General features: G+C 34.0%; 1 protein-coding gene across 1 annotated transcript; it reads left to right on the top strand.

Moving 5' to 3' along the window:
• The first annotated feature begins 1,746 nt into the window (after positions 1-1,746).
• Positions 1,747-19,149, top strand: LOC141398157 (uncharacterized). The gene is made up of 14 exons (XM_073975388.1): positions 1,747-2,657; positions 2,717-3,094; positions 3,160-3,186; positions 3,243-4,181; positions 5,366-5,881; positions 5,962-6,018; positions 6,123-6,503; positions 6,836-6,862; positions 6,933-7,880; positions 11,848-12,156; positions 12,225-13,498; positions 16,325-16,628; positions 17,374-17,694; positions 17,768-19,149. The coding sequence occupies exons 1-14, from the start codon at positions 1,824-1,826 to the stop codon at positions 19,043-19,045; spliced, it is 7,593 nt and encodes a 2,530-aa protein (XP_073831489.1). The 5' UTR covers positions 1,747-1,823; the 3' UTR covers positions 19,046-19,149.
• Positions 19,150-19,499: the final 350 nt, after the last annotated feature.

Raw genomic sequence — 19,499 nt, 5'->3', positions numbered from 1 at the left:
TATAATAATCCTGATACTAATAATTCACAATAACTAACCGTGAGAACACACGTGCAAAAATCCCGAGAATTCACTAAAATTTTAATCCGAACGAGAGTTTTGATAACCGGTCAATTAGGCCAAAAAGAATTTCGTATGCAAAGGAGTAAATACTTTGCCAACTTTTAACATTCAAATATTTGTATTTAATCAGACTCTCTTTACCATCACAAATTACCACATGTACTAAGATACCGTTATTACTTAAGGGTAGAAACAAATGGAACCCGCAGGGAATGTTGCACGTGGGCTATCTGACTCTTATGAACAAACACTTATATTACTTATTAAAATATGCGGCAATAGTTTTGATTTCACGGGCAAAATTAATTTTTTTAATATCGGCTGACCGTCGATTTAATGATAAAAACTAGGTCTCGATACCCCTCGGTCTGTGACTGAGAGATATGAGAACCTAACACACGTGGGTGTTCACCTAGGCAGCCGTACTGTACTCGTAAAACGACACTAACTATGGGGTGAATGACGGAACTAATAGATGATGGTAGTATGGAACGGTGGGGCTGTGTGGTGATGCTGCCCTGGTGGAATTTGTTAAGTGTCCTGTTAGCTAGGTGGTGGTGCGGTTCCTCACGGTGGTAACAGTAGCTGACGCAGCAAATTTTCCAATAAAAATTTGTAGCTTGTTGCATTAAAATTGTGTGCAATTAAATAACGTCGCACATTTAATTGCTTAATAAGAATCACACATCCTTTTGCCCGTACAGAAATTCGCACACCCAAAAGAATATTCCAATTGGGAAACAGCTTGAAGGCACTTGTCAGGTAACGGTACAGATACCGCGTGTTTTATGGTACAGCCCCACACAGTTGCAGAAAGTTCCAGAGAAATCTGTAAAATCGCAAATAAAATTCTTTGGATTTTGTTCCAAACGATTTTCACCGCCAAAACTAACTCACCCTTTGTAAGATATCATCAACAGCAAGGCCTCACAATTAATTCCCAATTGGAATTAACATGCAGATTTTCAGCAATGAAATTATTGCGCAATAATGCACCGCTCTACTTTGTTGCAAACTTTTATCTCAATATTAAAATTGAGATGTTGTCGCTGCCGGTAATTGTTAAAAATGAAATGGAATATGTATTCGGCGGCATTCAGTTTGACGTTTGGGGTCGGGCGTTGCCACCCCAGAAGAAAAGAAAACGAAAAGGATCAAAGCGGAACAAACGATAGTCGGTGTGGCCACCCTCAATGCGATCCTCATAGTACGTTTACATTTAAGAAATCTAAGGTGGCCATTATGTTAAACAAGGTTAACATAACAAATATAATGTGTATATTTTATTAAATGTCGGTAGAAAACTTTATAAAAGGTGAAACGCTGTTTGCATTAGAGCTTTTAGTCGAGTTTTACGTATACGCAATAGCGTTGACATTTTAAACCAAGTGGATAAAACCGTTTATTTGCAAATTCAAAATAAGCAACGTTATAAAGCATAAAAAGAGTATACTGCAATAAATACGGAAAACAGATTTCTCTCGAGAATCACAAATTTATTCAGTGTGGTCCACCTGATATGCAAGGATACAGACCATCAAATCACACAGTGATCCAAGATTGCAAGATAGACTCCTTATAAAAAATATTTTTGAGTATGTTCAGTGACGTTTTGTTTACGTTTTCTATGTATTCTGTACTGGCGTACGTTTAATCAAAAGTAAATGATTTGATTTACATACAAACACTGAACATGCGCTTTCGCCAATAAACAATTTGGTGGGTGAAAAAAAATTAAGAAAAAGTACATTTTTGTTAAAATGGGAGCGAATAAAAAAACAACAATAAACACAATAAAATGTGGAGACATTTTTACAAACCTGAAGTCTACCCATAAATCCAGAATGTTCATATTCAGCTGTGCTTTATGCGATGTGAGTTGTGACCAGTTAAAGAAGTTTTCACATCATTTAGAAGAAGTGCATTCCAAACTAAAAGATATTGATGATGATGTGTTAAGCGAAGAAGATGGTGAAGATAAATATGAAGATGCAATCCCACAGAGGAATGAAGATACTACATCCATTGGTGATATTAAAGAGAACATGGAACACTTTCTTGATGAAATTACTAAGATTGAGGAACCTGTAGTAACAACATATTCCAATGAACATGAGGAAAAAGAAGTAGGTGCGCCTTTTCAAACATACAATACTGAAGAAGATGTAAATTTTCTGGAGAATAAAAACATTATTTTAACAGAAGATGTCAAACAGAACATGGAAGAACTCTTACTAGACATTAAAATAGAAGAAAATCAAGTGAATGATTGTAATAAAGTAAAAAACTTGATTCCTCTAGAAGTGGAAAGCACGGATCCTTTGGAGACAACGAAAGGAGTTAAAACAAGGTCTGACACCAATAAGAAAACGTTTCCACCAGATGTAGAAATGAAAGTTGAAATTAATAGTGAAGATGACGAAGGTGATGCTTATAGAAACTCTTCATCCGAGAGTGATGATAACAATGAATTCAAATGTGAGTCTGATACTCAGGACAGTTCAGATGATTCAAGCTCACACAGTGAATATGGTGAAAAGAAGAGTATAAAAAACAAAAGACGAAAAATTAAAAAATCTTTAACCAGTAAAAAGGTACATTTTTTGTTTCACTTCTAAAGAGGGTGTGTGTAATAGTCTTTTATATTAATTAGGTTGAACAACAACAAGACATTAAAACTAAACGAAGGAGACCCAGAAGATCTAAAATCATTTGTAATATAGATGAAAAGGAACTCACACTGGCGATAATAGCTGCATTGCAAAAACGGCCCATACTTTGGGATGTAAAAACTCGAACACATGATGCAAATTTACGTGAAAAGGAGTTTCAAGAAATAACCAATGAGATTAATGAACAATTTAAGCTAGATATGAGAAGTGCAGATATACGTAAACGTATCAAAGATATTCGTTCTGGATCTGCTCTTGAATACGACAAAAAATCTAAAGGTGAACAATATCAGTTGCCTTGGTATAATGAGCATATCCATTTTCTAAAGGAAAATATTGAAGTTCTTATCAAAAACCAGGTATGTACATATAGAACTTTTGCGTAAATAGCGAATTTTCCAATATTTTCCTTTCTATCTTCCAGTTCTTTAAAAAAACGTATGCTCCTATTGTAAGTAAACATGGATAATTTATTTTAAATGTATGCATAAACATATTTTATTACAGAATTCATTAAAAGAATCGGAAATATCAATGTTTATTGAGTACTATAGAAAACACAACGCACTTTGGCAAGTGGACAATATTAGCTTTGTAATAAAATCTCACAGACAAGAGGCTTTGGAATCGATTGTAAAGGAATTGAAAGAAATACATAATATTGATTTCACCACTGGCAGATTAAAACAACATTTTAAATATATTAATCGACTTTATTCCACTGAGAAAGAACAGCAACTAAAATGTGAAATGGAGAATAAGAAATTTATACCATCGTGCAAATACTATAATGATTTACAGTTTTTGAGTGAAAGTCAAGGTCCATTTAAGTGTTCATATTGTAACCAAATCATTCAGAAATATGATTTGTATCAAATTCACTTGGCAAAACATACCGAACAGATCCCCTTCAAATGTCCACTCTGTGATGTACGTAGCCGAGACATATATCAATATAGAAAACATGCCACAGGTCACTTTGAAATAACAACAACATATGAATGTAATATGTGTGGTAAGAAATTTATACGTAGATACGAATACCATCGCCATCTAAAACAACACACCAACCCGTATCCATTTTTGTGTGAATTGTGTGGTCAAGGTTTTCGTTTTTACGCAAGCTATACAGCTCACAAACTACGTCATGAGAATCGTGTACTTTATAGATGTCACATATGTCAACGAGGTTATAGTCATAAACCCAGTTTAGAATCCCATATTAAAGTCCACCTAAATGTCCGTGACATTATATGTAAGATATGCGGTAAGGGATTTACAAATAAGAATAACCTTTCACGTCACCTAGACATTCATTCAGAAGTAAAACGCTTCAAATGTTTAGTCTGCGGTAAAGCATTTGCTCAAGATACTGGATTAAGAGCTCATCGTAAACAACATCCCAATTATAATGTAATAGCAAAACAGATGGCGAATAATGGTACATAGGTTTTAAAACATTAGTCAAAATATGTTAGTTTAATACTTAAAAATAAATAAATTTAATGAAATGAGACATATTTTTATGGACGACTTTCATTGCCATTGCATACTTCCTAAAGTTGTGGAACTTCTACCAAGAGCTTTCTTCAACTATGGTAGAAGTTACCACAACTATCTTTCAATTCCCTGAAGATGATTGGAGAGTCCAATCGAAATCTTGGAAAATAAAGCTTTAAAATCAGAAAATTGGATTTATATTTATGAAAAGCCTACAGCCAAACAATTCTCAACAACAAAAATCTTATTAATAAGGCAAACAATACTCTCATCAACATAAATAATAATTATAAATGAACACATGTGTTCAAATGTGCACATTTTGATTCAATTTTTTCAACTTTAGAGGCTTTTCAAAATGTATTTATGTTTTTCCTGAAAACATTTTTAGAATGACCCTATTATTCAATATTTTCTTTGGGATTTAATTTTCAATAACAATGTTGTTTTTGTAAATTTATTAGTTGTTGTAATTCATGCATCTACCTTATACATATAAATGTGCATTGATTGATTTCTTTCTATGACAATCAGCTGTTTTCATACATTTAAAGGTAAAAGAAACAAAACTCGTTTATTGAAACCGTATATACGAGTGAACATTTGTGATTTATTTGCCGTCATATCGACGTTCATTTGTCCTTATTGTGGGATATTTTTAATCTATGAAAATGCCCCACATATTTGTAAACATTTCCACTTAACAGCAAGTTAAAGGTTTTTTAACGGTAAGTTTTTTCCTTTTTCGCCGTTATGTTAATTTCGTTACGTGGGGTTTGTTTAATCAATGACAATATTTCCTTTTTCTTTTATTGACGATAAACGCACAGACATTTTCATTGTGTTCTATCTCAAAAGATTTTATTTACTCCACTCACTGAACATACCACTTACTAATATAAACAATTTTGTGGATGTGAAAAACACATATCCTGCTATGTATTACTAAAAGAGAAAAACTACTGTAATTTTAAATAATAATGGGTGCAAATAAAAAGGCAATAACAAAGAAATGTGGAGAAATATTGTGGAGCTTGAAAACCAACAAAAAGACCAAAATGTACATTTTTAGCTGTGCATTTTGTGAGGAAAATTGTGACCAATTAAAAAAATTCTCCCTCCACTTGGAGGAAAAACATTCCAAGTTTTGTGACACCGATGATACTGATCCGATAATTGAAGAATGTCCTGATAATAAACCCGATGAAAAGTATGAAGTATCAAATGAAACTCCCACAAAAGAAGATATTAAAGAGAATTTAGAAATATTTGTACCGGAAATCAAAGTAGAGGAACTAATGGACATTACCAATGGTGAAGAAGAAGACGAAGATGAGGACTATAAGAAAATGAAACTGCCATCAACGGCAAAAAGTGAAGATGAAAATCAAGATCCTTTGGAAACCTCAACAAAATGTCTTACGATTAGTATTAAAAGCTCCACAGATGCGGATATCAAGAATGTAAAAGGTGAAGATGGCATCGAGCATGATGAAGATTATGCTGAGGATGCTGATAATAACTATGAATTCAATTGCGAGTTGGATTATGAGGATAGTGCTGGTGATTCGGGTTCAGAAAGTGATCAGAGTGAAAAGAAAGCAGAAATCACAAAAAATAAATTAAGGAAACGGAAGCCCACACGGGTATGTACCAATAGCGAGATAGATACTTTGCTTTTGGTTCTTTGTTGTAATTTGGACTTTCTATTTCCTTTCTTCTTTAGAATAAAGAAAGTGGAACTGAAGATGATACAGACGATTCACAAGATATGGATTTTAATGTGAGTGTAACTACAAGGAGTTGTCGCATATAGTTGGAGGCAGAACATTTCTTTAATGAAAACTAATGTTTCTCACCTCTGATTTAATAACTTATTGTTTGCAGATGGAAAAAGAAAAGGCTAAAAACAAAGTCGGTCGTAAAAAATCCAAAAAAACAAACAACAATCCGCCAGTCGATGAAAAAGAACTAACTCTAGCTGTCTTGGCAGCTTTAGAGAAGCAACCTGTGCTCTGGGATATTAAGAATCGTTCACACGATAAGATAATACGTCAAAATGGTTTCCAAGAAATAGCCAAAGAAGTCAATGAAAAGTTGCAGCTGCATATGAAATGGGAAGATATACGAAAACGCATTACCGATATACGTTATCAATATTCCCGAGAATATGATAAACAATTGAAAGGTGAAAAGTGTGAGCTGCCTTGGTATACGGAACATATGAAATTTCTAAAAGAAAATATTGAAGTTCTAATCAAACATCGGGTAAGTATCAAAACAGACACTGTCCGATTTAAATCTAATCTGCAGATTAGATCTGCAACCACCTCTCGAAAAGGAGTTGACAGGATTCTTGTAAATTCGGTTCCCAAGTCGGAACCTTTGTTCGCAGTCGAGACCGCTCTGAAAGCGGCGACATAAAGCGTTTGCGTCAAAACAATTAGTTTTTGTCAGGGGGTCTGTAGTCAGCTAATAGCTCAGCCGAAGCAGGTCCTCGAGATGTGAAAGGAAGGAACCACACTCGAAATCTAACTAATCATCTATTTCTTAAAATGTTACTCAATGATTTTTATTTAAATTTTCATTTTTTATTTCAGTATCAAAAGAAGAAGTACCGACGATTGGTAAGTAAGCCTATCCCATACCTATTCTTAAATGTCTCACTTTTAAAGTCTAACTTTGTTCTTCTAACAGAGCTCCTTGGAAGAATCTCACATACCAATTATCATAGAATATTATAAAAAATGTGAAGTCCTGTGGCAGGTGAACAATATTGGTTTTGTGGTTAAACCCAAGAAATTGGAAGCCCTTAAACCCATTATACAGGAGCTAAAAGAAAAACACAATATTGATATTAGTATACAAGATATGCAAAGACGTATAGACTACATCAATCGCATATATTCCGCAGACAAGGAACAACAGCTAAAATGTGAAATGGAAAATAAGGAGTTTGTGCCATCCTCGAAATACTATGAAGAATTAACATTCCTAAATGAAAGTCAAGGACCATTTAAGTGCTCACATTGTAATGAAATCATAGCAAAATATGAATCTTATCATATTCATTTATCGGAGCATACCAAGCAGGTACCTTTTAAATGTGCACTCTGTGAGATGCGTTTTAATAAATTAGTTAAATATATTGTACATGCCAAACGTCATCTGCACATAAACAACTATCATTGTGATGTCTGTGGAAAGGGTTATCCCTTTCGAGCTGAACTCGAATGGCATGTTAGGGAACATACGGGTGAGGAGCCATATTTGTGTGAAATATGTGGAGCTAGTTTTCGTTCCAGACATGGTTATGACAACCATATACGTCGCCATGAAAAACGGTTTCGATATGAGTGTCACATATGTAAATACGGCTTTAATCATTTGCACGCCCTTAACGCCCATGTGAAGGCTCACTTAAATATACGTGATATTCTATGCAATGTTTGTGGGAAAGGTTTTACGGCGAAAAAACACTTACTGCGCCATCAACAAATCCACTCGGACACAAAACGTTATAAATGTTTGGTATGTGGTAAAGCATTTGCCCAAGATGCTGGATTGAGAGCACATCGTAAACAACATGCTGACTATGATGCAATAGCAAAGTTAACAAAAAAAGATTTTCGTAGAGGAAGATATAATTATGATTAAGAGTTTAGATTATATTAAATTGATATTTATTACAAATATTGTTTGTGTTTTATTTTAATCCGTATAAAAGGAAATCACTACCTCCCTAGTCTTTCGGTTTTTTTAATTATAGATTTTATTTATAGAATACCTATGTAGTTGTTGTTATTGTAGCAGTGTCCGTTTTTCTGTTCCACCTGAATCAATTTCCATGCCCTAAAATATGATTGCTTCAAGAGGCCAAAAAGTTTGTGTTGAGTAGTTGAGTAGATTTGTCTGTGCAATGTATCGTGCAGACCTGTACCGTATGCTGGGCAAAACTTAAATCACAACATAAGGTTCATTGTCTACATTTAGCTTATGTTAAAAGGAAGGGCGGGCTTTATTAGTTTAAATCAAACATTTTCCATATATAGGCGGCATTCATCCCCGGATTTAAGATTTTCTCCTATGGACAAGAACACATCTCGCCATACGAACATTTTCGTTTAAATCGATGTTTTTTATGATCAATCCGAATCCAGTTCAAATTTGTCGCTCTTATCAGAAAGAATACATGTGATAGGAACTAATATATCGTCACCTGAAATGACCAAAGCCGTAACATACAACACCATAAAGCCGTAAACACATCCAACGTTTCAGTAAAGTTAGGCGTCAATTCTAAAAGATCGGGGGCAAAGTAGATCTAATTTTTCTTTATTCTTTTATCAGAAATGCCGCCCAACCTTCCTAAAACGATGGATGTGTTTTCAGCATTACTTAGATTATGAGTAATAGTACGGTTACACTAGAGTTTTTGCCGGGTTAACCCACTTCGAGAGGATTTATTTGACGTTTGTGCTATGTAATTGACATTTTAAATCTAAACCCACTGTTAATCCGTTTAAGTGTTATAGAATTCCACTACAGGTTAAAACGTATTTTATACTTGCTCTTAAAACTGCTGTTTGGGAGTAAGAAATCCAATCTGCCAATTCCATTGCTTAATCGTCAAATGAAATCCAATGACATATACGCAAAGGAAATGACAGTTGAAATCGAGTGGATTTCGTAAATGTAAACCAAGCATAAACTAGTCTAACTAGGCGTTTACACCAGACAGTTTGTCTTCAAATACAACTCTGATTTACTAACACATGCATACATTTGTCGTATCTCTTGTGCCAGACACGGAAAATAACACATGAAAATGTTTTAGCTTTTAGGAGAGAGCGGAGGTGAAGGAGCTCCCTTCTCCCTTCTTACCCAAAAGCTCAAAATATTTTCATGAAAATTTTCATAGTCTGGCACAAGACTTAGTCTCTCAGCTGTCCATCAGTTTTTCACAGACAGCCGGGTTGACAAATTTTTGACATTTTTGTGAAAAAGAATTGAAATGATAATTAAAATGTGCTGAAAACAAAATATGTAAACGGAAAACAAAAAAAAATCGGTGATTTTCATTCATAATTTTACAACTGTTTTCGCAGTTGTCTGGACGCCTACGTCACACAGGCAAGTTGTGGGATTTTGACAATCAATACATGAAGTCAACTGTCCTGTCATTTGTAAACGCAGGGTTAAACCCCTTCATCGTCATTATAAGTCTGTTCGATAACCCAAATGTTTGTACAAACTTTTACAAAATGCTGTTCGATAACAAATTTGTTCAGTAAAAGAGAAGGGGGGACACATGACTCGTCTTTGGAAATAAAAAGCTTCAATTTGAAATTCACAAATACACATTTGCAATCTTGGATGTATAACCCAGATATTCCCAATGTCCTACATATATGGGACATAAAAAATTCTTGTTTTCGTGACATGCCAGCTTTATCAAAGTAACGTTTTTATTTCTGGCCTCAATGATATAGCTAGAAATACATCTGGACACCATTTCGGAAGGGCCCAGTACAAAAAATTTTAATTTTTGTGAGACAAATATAGAAATAATGTGTAAAAAATGATCATGGTCAATATTAAGCCTTGGGCATATCTGGGATAAATAGGGGCTCCAAATGGCGAAATTTGTCTAGCAACAACAACATCTAATATGCCTGAGAATGTTAACCTAACCAGTTAACGAAACGACCGTCGCATAGCGATTGATGTGTGTGTAGGACTTCGCTAGATCCCAATTTTTCAATCTTATCTCCTTAGGTCATAAAGCTCGATTAATTAAATTATTTAAAATGAGAAGTAGTTGCAAGTATTTTTTACTTGCGAATTTATCGAACAGACCTAATATAACATCACTGAACATACCCTTCTGTAGCCATGTCTGTCGATCCATTAGTCCAAATTCATCTTACAGATCCCTATATATTGAAAAACAAGAGACGCATCCATCCTTCTAAAATAGGTGAACTGCGCAGATATCATTACAATTTGGAAGAACTTTATATTTTGTAATTAGGACGAGAAGATCTACCTGTGGTAAAATTTTCAGATTTTTCCGTCAGCTGGTTAGAATAACCAATTTGTTCCCAAATCTCTTCCTAATACAGTACTCTATATACTCTATATATTCTATATTTTCGAGTGCAAAATGCATTCCACTACCTTCTTAAATAAGAATACAAATACATATCTCTTAATTCTACTGCATCTTACTTTCTCTCAGCTCATCACTTTCCAAGACATCATGGGCATCATATTGTACACCATGCATACGTAAGATTTGCACGACAGCATTACTGAAACCACAACGAGGTGCCTCCGGATTGCCTTTCATAAAAACATATGTGAACGGAAAACAAAAACAAATCTACGATTTTCATATTAATTTTACAACTGTTTTTGCATGTATATTCATTCATTTATGTATGTACCTTTTGTGGTGAATAAAATCGTATACATACGCCGTGTATTGGGTAGGTACCTAATGTGGCGTATGATTCTGGTAAGTTTTTCCATAGAATTTACCAAGAGAATTTATCAAGAATTTACCAAGGAAATTTAACCAAGGGAATTGGCAACGCGCTATCTATTAAATTTACCAAGGGAATTTATCAAGAATTTACCAAGGGAATTTATCAAGAATTTACCAAGGAATTTAACCAAGAATTTACCAAGGAAATTTAACCAAGGGAATTGGCAACGCGCTATCTATTAAATTTACCAAGGGAATTTATCAAGAATTTACCAAGGGAATTTATCAAGAATTTACCAAGGAATTTAACCAAGAATTTACCAAGAGAATTTATCAAGGAATTTAACCAAGGGAATTGGCAACGCGCTATCTATTAAATTTACCAAGGGAATTTATCAAGAATTTACCAAGGGAATTTATCAAGAATTTACCAAGGAATTTAACCAAGAATTTACCAAGAGAATTTATCAAGGAATTTAACCAAGGGAATTGGCAACGCGCTATCTATTAAATTTACCAAGGGAATTTATCAAGAATTTACCAAGGGAATTTATCAAGAATTTACCAAGGAATTTAACCAAGAATTTACCAAGAGAATTTATCAAGAATCAAAATAAAACAATTTTCAATTAATTTTTTTATTCAATAAATTTATTTAATATTTTAAATACAATCTTCTTCACACATCATCTTTGTCATTTTTTTTATTTTGTATTTTGGTTGATTTATTGAGGTTGATTTTGACGACGTCGTCTTTTGCTCCTTTTTTTTCAAAAACTTTACCCGAGAATTCAATGTTGAATTGTTTACATGATACGTTTTAGCCGCTCGCGTGACGCTGTAATTTTTTTTAAGAACCAACTCTACGGCCATTTCCAACCTTTGATCGTATTCCTCAATGGAACCCGATATTTCTGCAAAAAACTATGGGGTGTATGTATCGGAAATATAGAAGGGAACATCATTGGGGGGTGATAAAAACTGGATATCTTGGGATTATAACCAAATCCCAAATGGCAACAAAAGTTTGTCCAACGTCAGAAGTAGTAGGAGGTACTTTAATCTAAATTTTAGTTATGTTAAAATTATATTTATTCGTTTTAACGTAATGTCTTTGTATAGGTATCATTTACGGAGCTAGGAGAGCAGAACATCGATGATTGTGGTAATAATTTAGATGCTGATGTGGATGACCAATCTTTTTATGATCCGGACACAAATATGTTTACTGACAATGATGACGTTTTTGATATGGACGAGAAGGAGAAAGAACCTGTCACTGAAGTCAGTTCCGATAAAGAAGTTCAAGAAGATTGTGATGAAGAATATGAGATAGAAGATAGCAATAGTAATGATAGTGACGAGGAGGATCCTATAAAAGATAATGGAACAAAGAATTTCAGAATTACTTTTAAAAGAAACCAATATAAGGTAATATTATGGATAATACCATATTTCTTACCTAGTACCTATTTAAAATAAAATTTGTTATTTTCCAGATTAATTTTAAAACTACAAAAAATGATGTGGTACGCGATTTTTTCAAGTCCAGACCAAAGTTATTGACTTTCATAGCTTCTTATAAAAATCAACCAGATTTATGGGATATTCCAGTGAATGCACAAGTTTCAGCCGAACAAAGAGTCAAATGTCAAGAACAAATTGCTAAAGAAATTGAAGAGAACCATGAAATGAAATTGACATTGGATCAAGTTCGTGATATTATATCACATATGCGCACCAGGCATAGAGTAGCCGCCATGAATGCAGCTGATTACGGCGAAGATAAACCAAAACCAGAATGGTTTGTTGAACTTTTAAACTTCTTGCCGTGCACTTTTAATGTCACACTCAATGAACTAGGTTGCCATGACTTAAAGAAACTTCAAATTATACAAATTTTGAAAATCTACGAAGAATATCCAAGTCTGTGGAACAGCGATTTAGTTGAATACGTTTGCAGTAACAAACGAGATGAAGCTTTCCAAGGAATGCTAAACACTATACAAACGAAAATGAAATTAAACATTGATTTAGAAGACTTGAAGAGATATATCCATAACATTAACCAGTTTTGTAGTAAAGAAAAACGTTTGGAAATGAGAAATGTTGACCCTAAAAATATGTCTGAATACTATAAGTGTATGGAATATCTACGCGACCATGTTACCCCTTTCAAATGCGCTGAATGTAAGAAAAAGTTCGTACATGCTCTAACGTTTAAAATTCACCTAAATAGCCATGGAGGAGATGGGTCTGTAAAATGTAAAATTTGTGGAAAGTCCTACAGCACTGTTGGGCCGTATATATGGCATTGTCGACGTCATATGTCCGACTTACCATCAGAATGTAAGGAATGTGGAAAACGTTTTATACGAGATGCCGATTTAAGAACACATATGCGTACTCATACCGGTGCCAAACCATTTTGTTGTGAAATATGTGGTCAAGAATTCAGACATAGTAATTCCTTGGTCTTACATAAAAGACGTCATAATAAAGAATATCTCTTCAAGTGTCCCATGTGTCCCTTGCAATTTTATGCAAAAAGTTCACTTACTAATCACTTGGATAGTCACAAAGAAGAACGAACGCATATCTGCAAAATATGTGGAAAGGCTTACAGGACAAAAAGTACTTTAAAAAACCATAAATTAACACATGAAACAGAGCTAAAGCATCCATGCCAACTTTGTGGTAAATTGTTTAAGAATCGTCTTGGTATCTATCATCATATGAAAACACATCGACGTAAGGAACAACAATACGATTAAAAATGCAAAGTTTAGTATTTAAGTTGTTTTATTAAATAAATTATTTAATAAAATTAGTTCTCTATTTCTCTTTGTTTAATATATTCGATATTTATTTTAAATCAATACCAAGGCGAATTTAACCAGGTGATCCAAAAGGCGAATTCGGGCGAATTCAGGTGGTAGTCTTCATTTGCTGTCAACATTTTTTGCGCGAAATATCCACAAAAGGTTAACGTAACCTATGCTTCGGGAAGCTTAAATAAAGATGTTGTACACAAACATTCTTTGTATAAATATAGCTCTGTTCCTTTACGTTCAAGAATCTTCAAGTTTTACCACTTTTTACTCGAAAAGCGTTCCTTTACTTCAGACACAATACAATTCATATGGGAGCGGTTTTAAACTTTTACTACTTTTGCCGGTTTTACCATTTTCAGAAGTAAAGGAACAGACCATATATTAGAGGCCCAAAAAGTCTGCGTTCACTTTGTATGTTGTAATAATACCGTTAGTTTTTTTGAAACTTTTTGCAGTTTTCTCCCATTTTTAATCAATATTGTCACAACTGGTCATTCTATGAGCTCATTTGCTCACTTAACTTAAAAAAGTAAATTATTAAAAGAATGGCATTAGCACTGATAAAAGGAAAGTTCTAGTTAAAATATGGAAGAAGCTATCTAAGTCCCGGTCCACACTAGAGTGATTTCATTGATAAAATTGAATGAAATTATGCGTCTCTAGATCGACTTCCATAGTAGAGTAAAATCATAAAATTGCTGTAGTGGGGAATTCGATTTAAGAACGCCTAATTTCATGATTTTCAAAGACGTATAGCAATAAAGACCCGAACAAATGCATTTTCCAAAAACATATGCTAATAGTTCCACATTTTGGTTACAGATTACACAACTCACTGGAATTGATAACAGCAATGCCAATCGTTTTTGATTCTTATTTCTCGCGGCAGAAAACATTATATGCCATTTAGATATGACACCATTAGCCGGATTTAGCCCATTATCAGGTTTTATTTGCTAAATCCAGCCAAAATCTACCAGATTTCTCATACAAAAATAAATCCTCGTACTGAGTGGATTTGTTTTAAATCTGGCATAAATCCTCGTATACAACTCTGTTTTTTGCAACATGTTGCTAGAAAATACAAAAAGTTGCAAGCTGGCACAATAAACAAGGTAGATGCATCGGTGAATTGCTACACTAAAAATAATTTAAAATGTAAAAATTTGTAAACAAGGCGGAAAAATTAAATTTGTTTTGATGTACAAAGTTGATTTTAATCAACCAAGACTAATATTTGTGATGTCTAAACGATAAAATAATTCTTTATTTGCTCTTTAGTTAGCATTAGTAGCATAATGTGCTAACATTTTCAGTATTAAACAATAAATTTATAATTTGACGTATGCTTTTTGAGATGAATTCGATTTACAAAAAATTCTTTTGACGTTTCAAATTCGTTCAGATGGGCTGATGCATCTACCTTGGTAATTGTGCTACGAACAAAAATCAGCTGACTGCCATTTAAATCCTCCAAAATGTATATCTAAATGCAATGGGATTTGTACTGGATTTATTAAATCCAGTCGAGGATTTATGGCTAGTCTAAATGAGCTATTATGGCAATTCTGACAGAATAAGCAAATACACCCAGGCCTTGTTTTTCACAATTTGTTCGAACCTGACCTACCTTCCAAATAATTGTACCATGGATATCCGGATTTAACCATGTGTTTCAAATGTCAATTCCTTTGCGTATACGGCAAATAAATCCTCATTGAGAAGGTTAACCCAGCAAAAAGGCTATAATATAAACATGGTCTAAATCGAAAAATGAGTTACAGAATTCCACTACTGGAATCCGATTCTCTTAGAAAAAACCTGGGGAATTTGAATATTGAATAAAATATAAAGTTTAACAACAGAATTGTTAATGACCTTTACAATGCGGTTGCATATAGCCGGATTTAATAAAACCACTTGGTTTCAAATGTCATACCCCGGTTACACTTAACCGGATTAACCCAGTGGGTTTGGGTTTCTAATGTCAATTACATAGCGCAAACATCAAATAAATCCCCATAAAGGAGGTTAACCGACTAATAGTACGTTTATATATAACCGGATTTAACAAACCCAATGGGTTTCAAATGTCAATTTCATTGCTTATATTTCAAATAAATCCTCACAAAGAAGGTTAACCCTGCAAAAGATATTCTATTAGAACTGATTCTTATGAAGGATTCGGAAAACCGGCGAAGACTGTGCAGAGCCTTTAAAATAGGCAGATGAACATTATACATAAATATGTATGTCAGACATCTATCACTGAACATACCCAACAATAGATTAGGATAACGCCACTTTGCGCGCGCAATATCTACGTTTATTTTATTAAAACATATATCTAGAAGTAGTTATATTCTTAAATAACAACTAAAACAAAGTCACTGTTCCACATCCTGGAAAAATATTAAAACAAAATAATTACGAAGATATGTATGTATATCAGCCTAGCCGATTGAATATGAACATTAGGGCCAAACATATAGCTCTGCGTGTTGCGTGTGCGTTTAAAAATACAAAAACAAAATACATGTATTTCAAATTAAAATACATGTATTTTGTTTTTTTATTTATTTTTAAACGCACACGCAAGACCCAGATCTATAGGTTTGGCCAAAGTTGTTGTAAACTGAATTCGTTCTCATAAAAGTCGAAAGTCCAGAATTCGACTTTTATAACCCTATCTTGTATCAGCTGAAATTGATAAACAAAATTGGAGCAGTCTGAACATTATATTAAAAACAAACACATTAAAAAAGCGGCAAAGTCTCTATGGAAATGTATGACTACGATGATTATATTAAATGTGGAGAAATCCTATTATCACCTTCAATAACCGACAAAGAACAATTCATATTGAAATGTAGTGATTGTGACAGATATTATTGTGAACTACAACTTTTCATACCACACTGGCAGAGGCATTACAATGATAATGAGTCTGAAGTGGAAGTAGAAGAGGACGTGCTTCATAGAACACACCACAAGGATGAAACCAAGCGACAATATGTCGGAAAGGATAACGTCAAACATGAACAAGAAATCGGCGAAGATGAACATCAGGTAATAGTTAAACACCTCGTGAAAACTATGTGTAAGGATTTGTTTTTGTACACATAGGGTGTACTGATGAGAGTGATGAGAGTGATAAGCTGTAGTGTATAAATCTGAGTACCTTTGGAAAAACATACGGTGGTGATCCAAAAACATTTCTCAGCAAAAGTTGTTTTGTTCAGGATCCACATTAGGTCTGGAAACGCGTTGATTCCAAATAGAGTTTATATTAACATAACGTTTTAGTTTAAGGTTTTGGCATAAGTTGAATATACGGACTGGATTTGGATCGATGATATAAAAAAGTTTCGATTTAAAGGAAAATTTTGTTCGCGTTAGCCGAGATTTGTTCCTGTCCATAGGAGAAAGTCTTAAATCCCCGGCCGAAGGCCGGCTATATATGAAAAAATTTCGATTTAAACTAAACGGCTTAAGATGAGTTTAAGCATTAAGCTCGGATCGGGACCAAATTTTTTCTACATATAGGACTCGTTACCCTGATCACAAATATATATAACATTTATTGCGGAAGTTCATAATTCCTGAGATATGGGCCAACTTATCGTCAAAACCAAGAGATTTTTTGAACTTTCGGAGCCTATATCTCGGGAAGTATGGACTTCCTGCCCATCATATATACATTGGCGTGATCAGCACTGCAAGCCCTACCTGTGATAAAAATTTCAGATCGAATCCAGTCCAAACATTCATCCTGGTCCAAGGTTTTCAATATTTTAATTTTATTTTTGCAAAGAAACCTTTAGCCGAACTGGGAGAAAACAATATCACTGAATGTATTAATGAATTTGGTGCTAAAGAAGAAACCCCATGTTCCAATGATCCAACGATGATAAATGTGTTTGTTGACAATGATGACAATTATGATATGGAGGAGGAAAATTCTGCAAGCGAACACCCTTCGGAGAAAGAAATTCAAGATGATTGTGATGAAGAATATGAAGTTGAGGAATATGACGTTGAAGATAGCAATAAAGACGATAGCGGTGAAGAAGAAAAGGATCCAATTAAAGATTCAAAGGATTTAATGAGTAAACTTCAGAGGAACAAATTTAAGGTAACATAATGGGTGGATATGTGCACATGATAAATAAATATTTAATGTACGTATATATACTTTGTTTTTACAGGTTAAATTGAAAAACTATAACAAGTTTTCTTTACGAGAATTTTTCACGTCCAGGACAAAGGTATTAACATTCATAACTTCCTATAAAAATCTACCAATTTTATGGGATGTTGGAGTTAGTGGGCAACTTTCGACACAACAAAGAGTCCAATATCTAGAACAAATTGCTAAAGAATTCGATGAAAAGCATAACACGAAACTAACACTGGATCAAATACGTGAAATAATATCTCATATGCGTACTCGGCATAGAGTAGCGGCTAAGAATGAAATTGATTATGGCGAAAATAAACCCAAGGCCGAATGGTTTGTTGATCTTTTAAACTTTTTGCCATCATGTACCTTTAACGCCACACTCAATGAATTGGGTAGCCATAATCTAAAGAAACCTCAAATTAAACAACTCCTAAGAATCTATGAACAATTTCCAAATCTATGGAATAGCGATTTAGTTGAATACGTTTGCCATAACAAACGCCAAGAAGCTTTACAAGAAATGTTAGATGTCATAAAAACTAGTTTGAAATTAAATATAGAATTAGGCGATCTAAAGAGATATATCAATGACATCAATCAGTTTTGTAGTAAAGAAAAAAGTTTCGAAATGAGAAATGTTGACCCTAAAAATATGTCCGAATACTATCAGTGTATGGAATATCTACGCGATCATGTTACACCTTTTAAATGCATTGAGTGCAAGAAAGAATTTTTTCATTCCATTAAGTTTAAAATGCATGTGAATAGTCATGACGGTGATGGATGTGTAAAATGTAAAATATGTGGAAAGCCTTATAGCAGCTTGGGGACTTATTTACAACATTGTCGTCGTCACATGGATGATTTGCCCATAGAATGTACGGAATGTGGTAAACGTTTTATAAGAGCTGCTGATTTAAGAACACATATGCGGACTCATACCGGTGCCATGCCATACTGCTGCGAAATATGTGGTAAAGAATTTCGTCACAGTAATGGCTTATTGATGCACACAAGACGTCATAATAAAGAATATGCCTACGCTTGTTCAATATGTTCAAGGCCGTTCTACACAAAAACTGGACTTAATAATCATATGGATATTCACAAAGAAGAACGAAATCATATCTGCAAAATATGTGGAAAGGCTTTCAAGGCGAAAAGTACATTACGGGCCCATATGTTGACGCATGAAACGGATTTAAAGCATCCGTGTGAACTTTGTGGTAAATTGTTTAAAAATCGTATTGGTATATATCATCATATGAGAACACATCGACGCAAGGAAACCAAACAGAATTAACATTTCAAGTAGTGTTTATGTTACAAATTTAAGCGTTTTGTTTTTTATTTAATAAACCAGTCAATGAATAAAATAAGGTGTTGAAAATGGTTTTAAAAATTAAATACTGCTTTTTTTATTTACCATAATAGATTTCTACTGCAGAAAATGTAAAAATACGAAGGAAAAATTTCGAAATTGCTAGAAGACGTTTATTTGGGGCAATGTTTTATCATTAGACCCTTTGTCAATAAATCGTGTTTAAATGGCAGCACCCTAAGTTATGTTGTGGATGACTCGGCCCATGATGTTGTGCCTCTCATCATTTGCAGGTTTTTTCTTTATTCATCGTTCGATAAGAAATTTTAAGATATAGCATCGATTGCCTGTAAGTCGATATCAATGTCATCCATTCGTTGCTCTAGAATTGGGAACAGTGGCGATACCAAGGTACAATGTGCCTTGGCCAATACGA

This window comes from Musca autumnalis, unplaced genomic scaffold (assembly GCF_047663935.1).
Source record: "Musca autumnalis isolate F117 unplaced genomic scaffold, ASM4766393v1 scaffold_3, whole genome shotgun sequence".
NCBI classification, from domain to species: domain Eukaryota; kingdom Metazoa; phylum Arthropoda; class Insecta; order Diptera; family Muscidae; genus Musca; species Musca autumnalis.
This window is presented reverse-complemented; position numbering and strand designations above follow the sequence as displayed.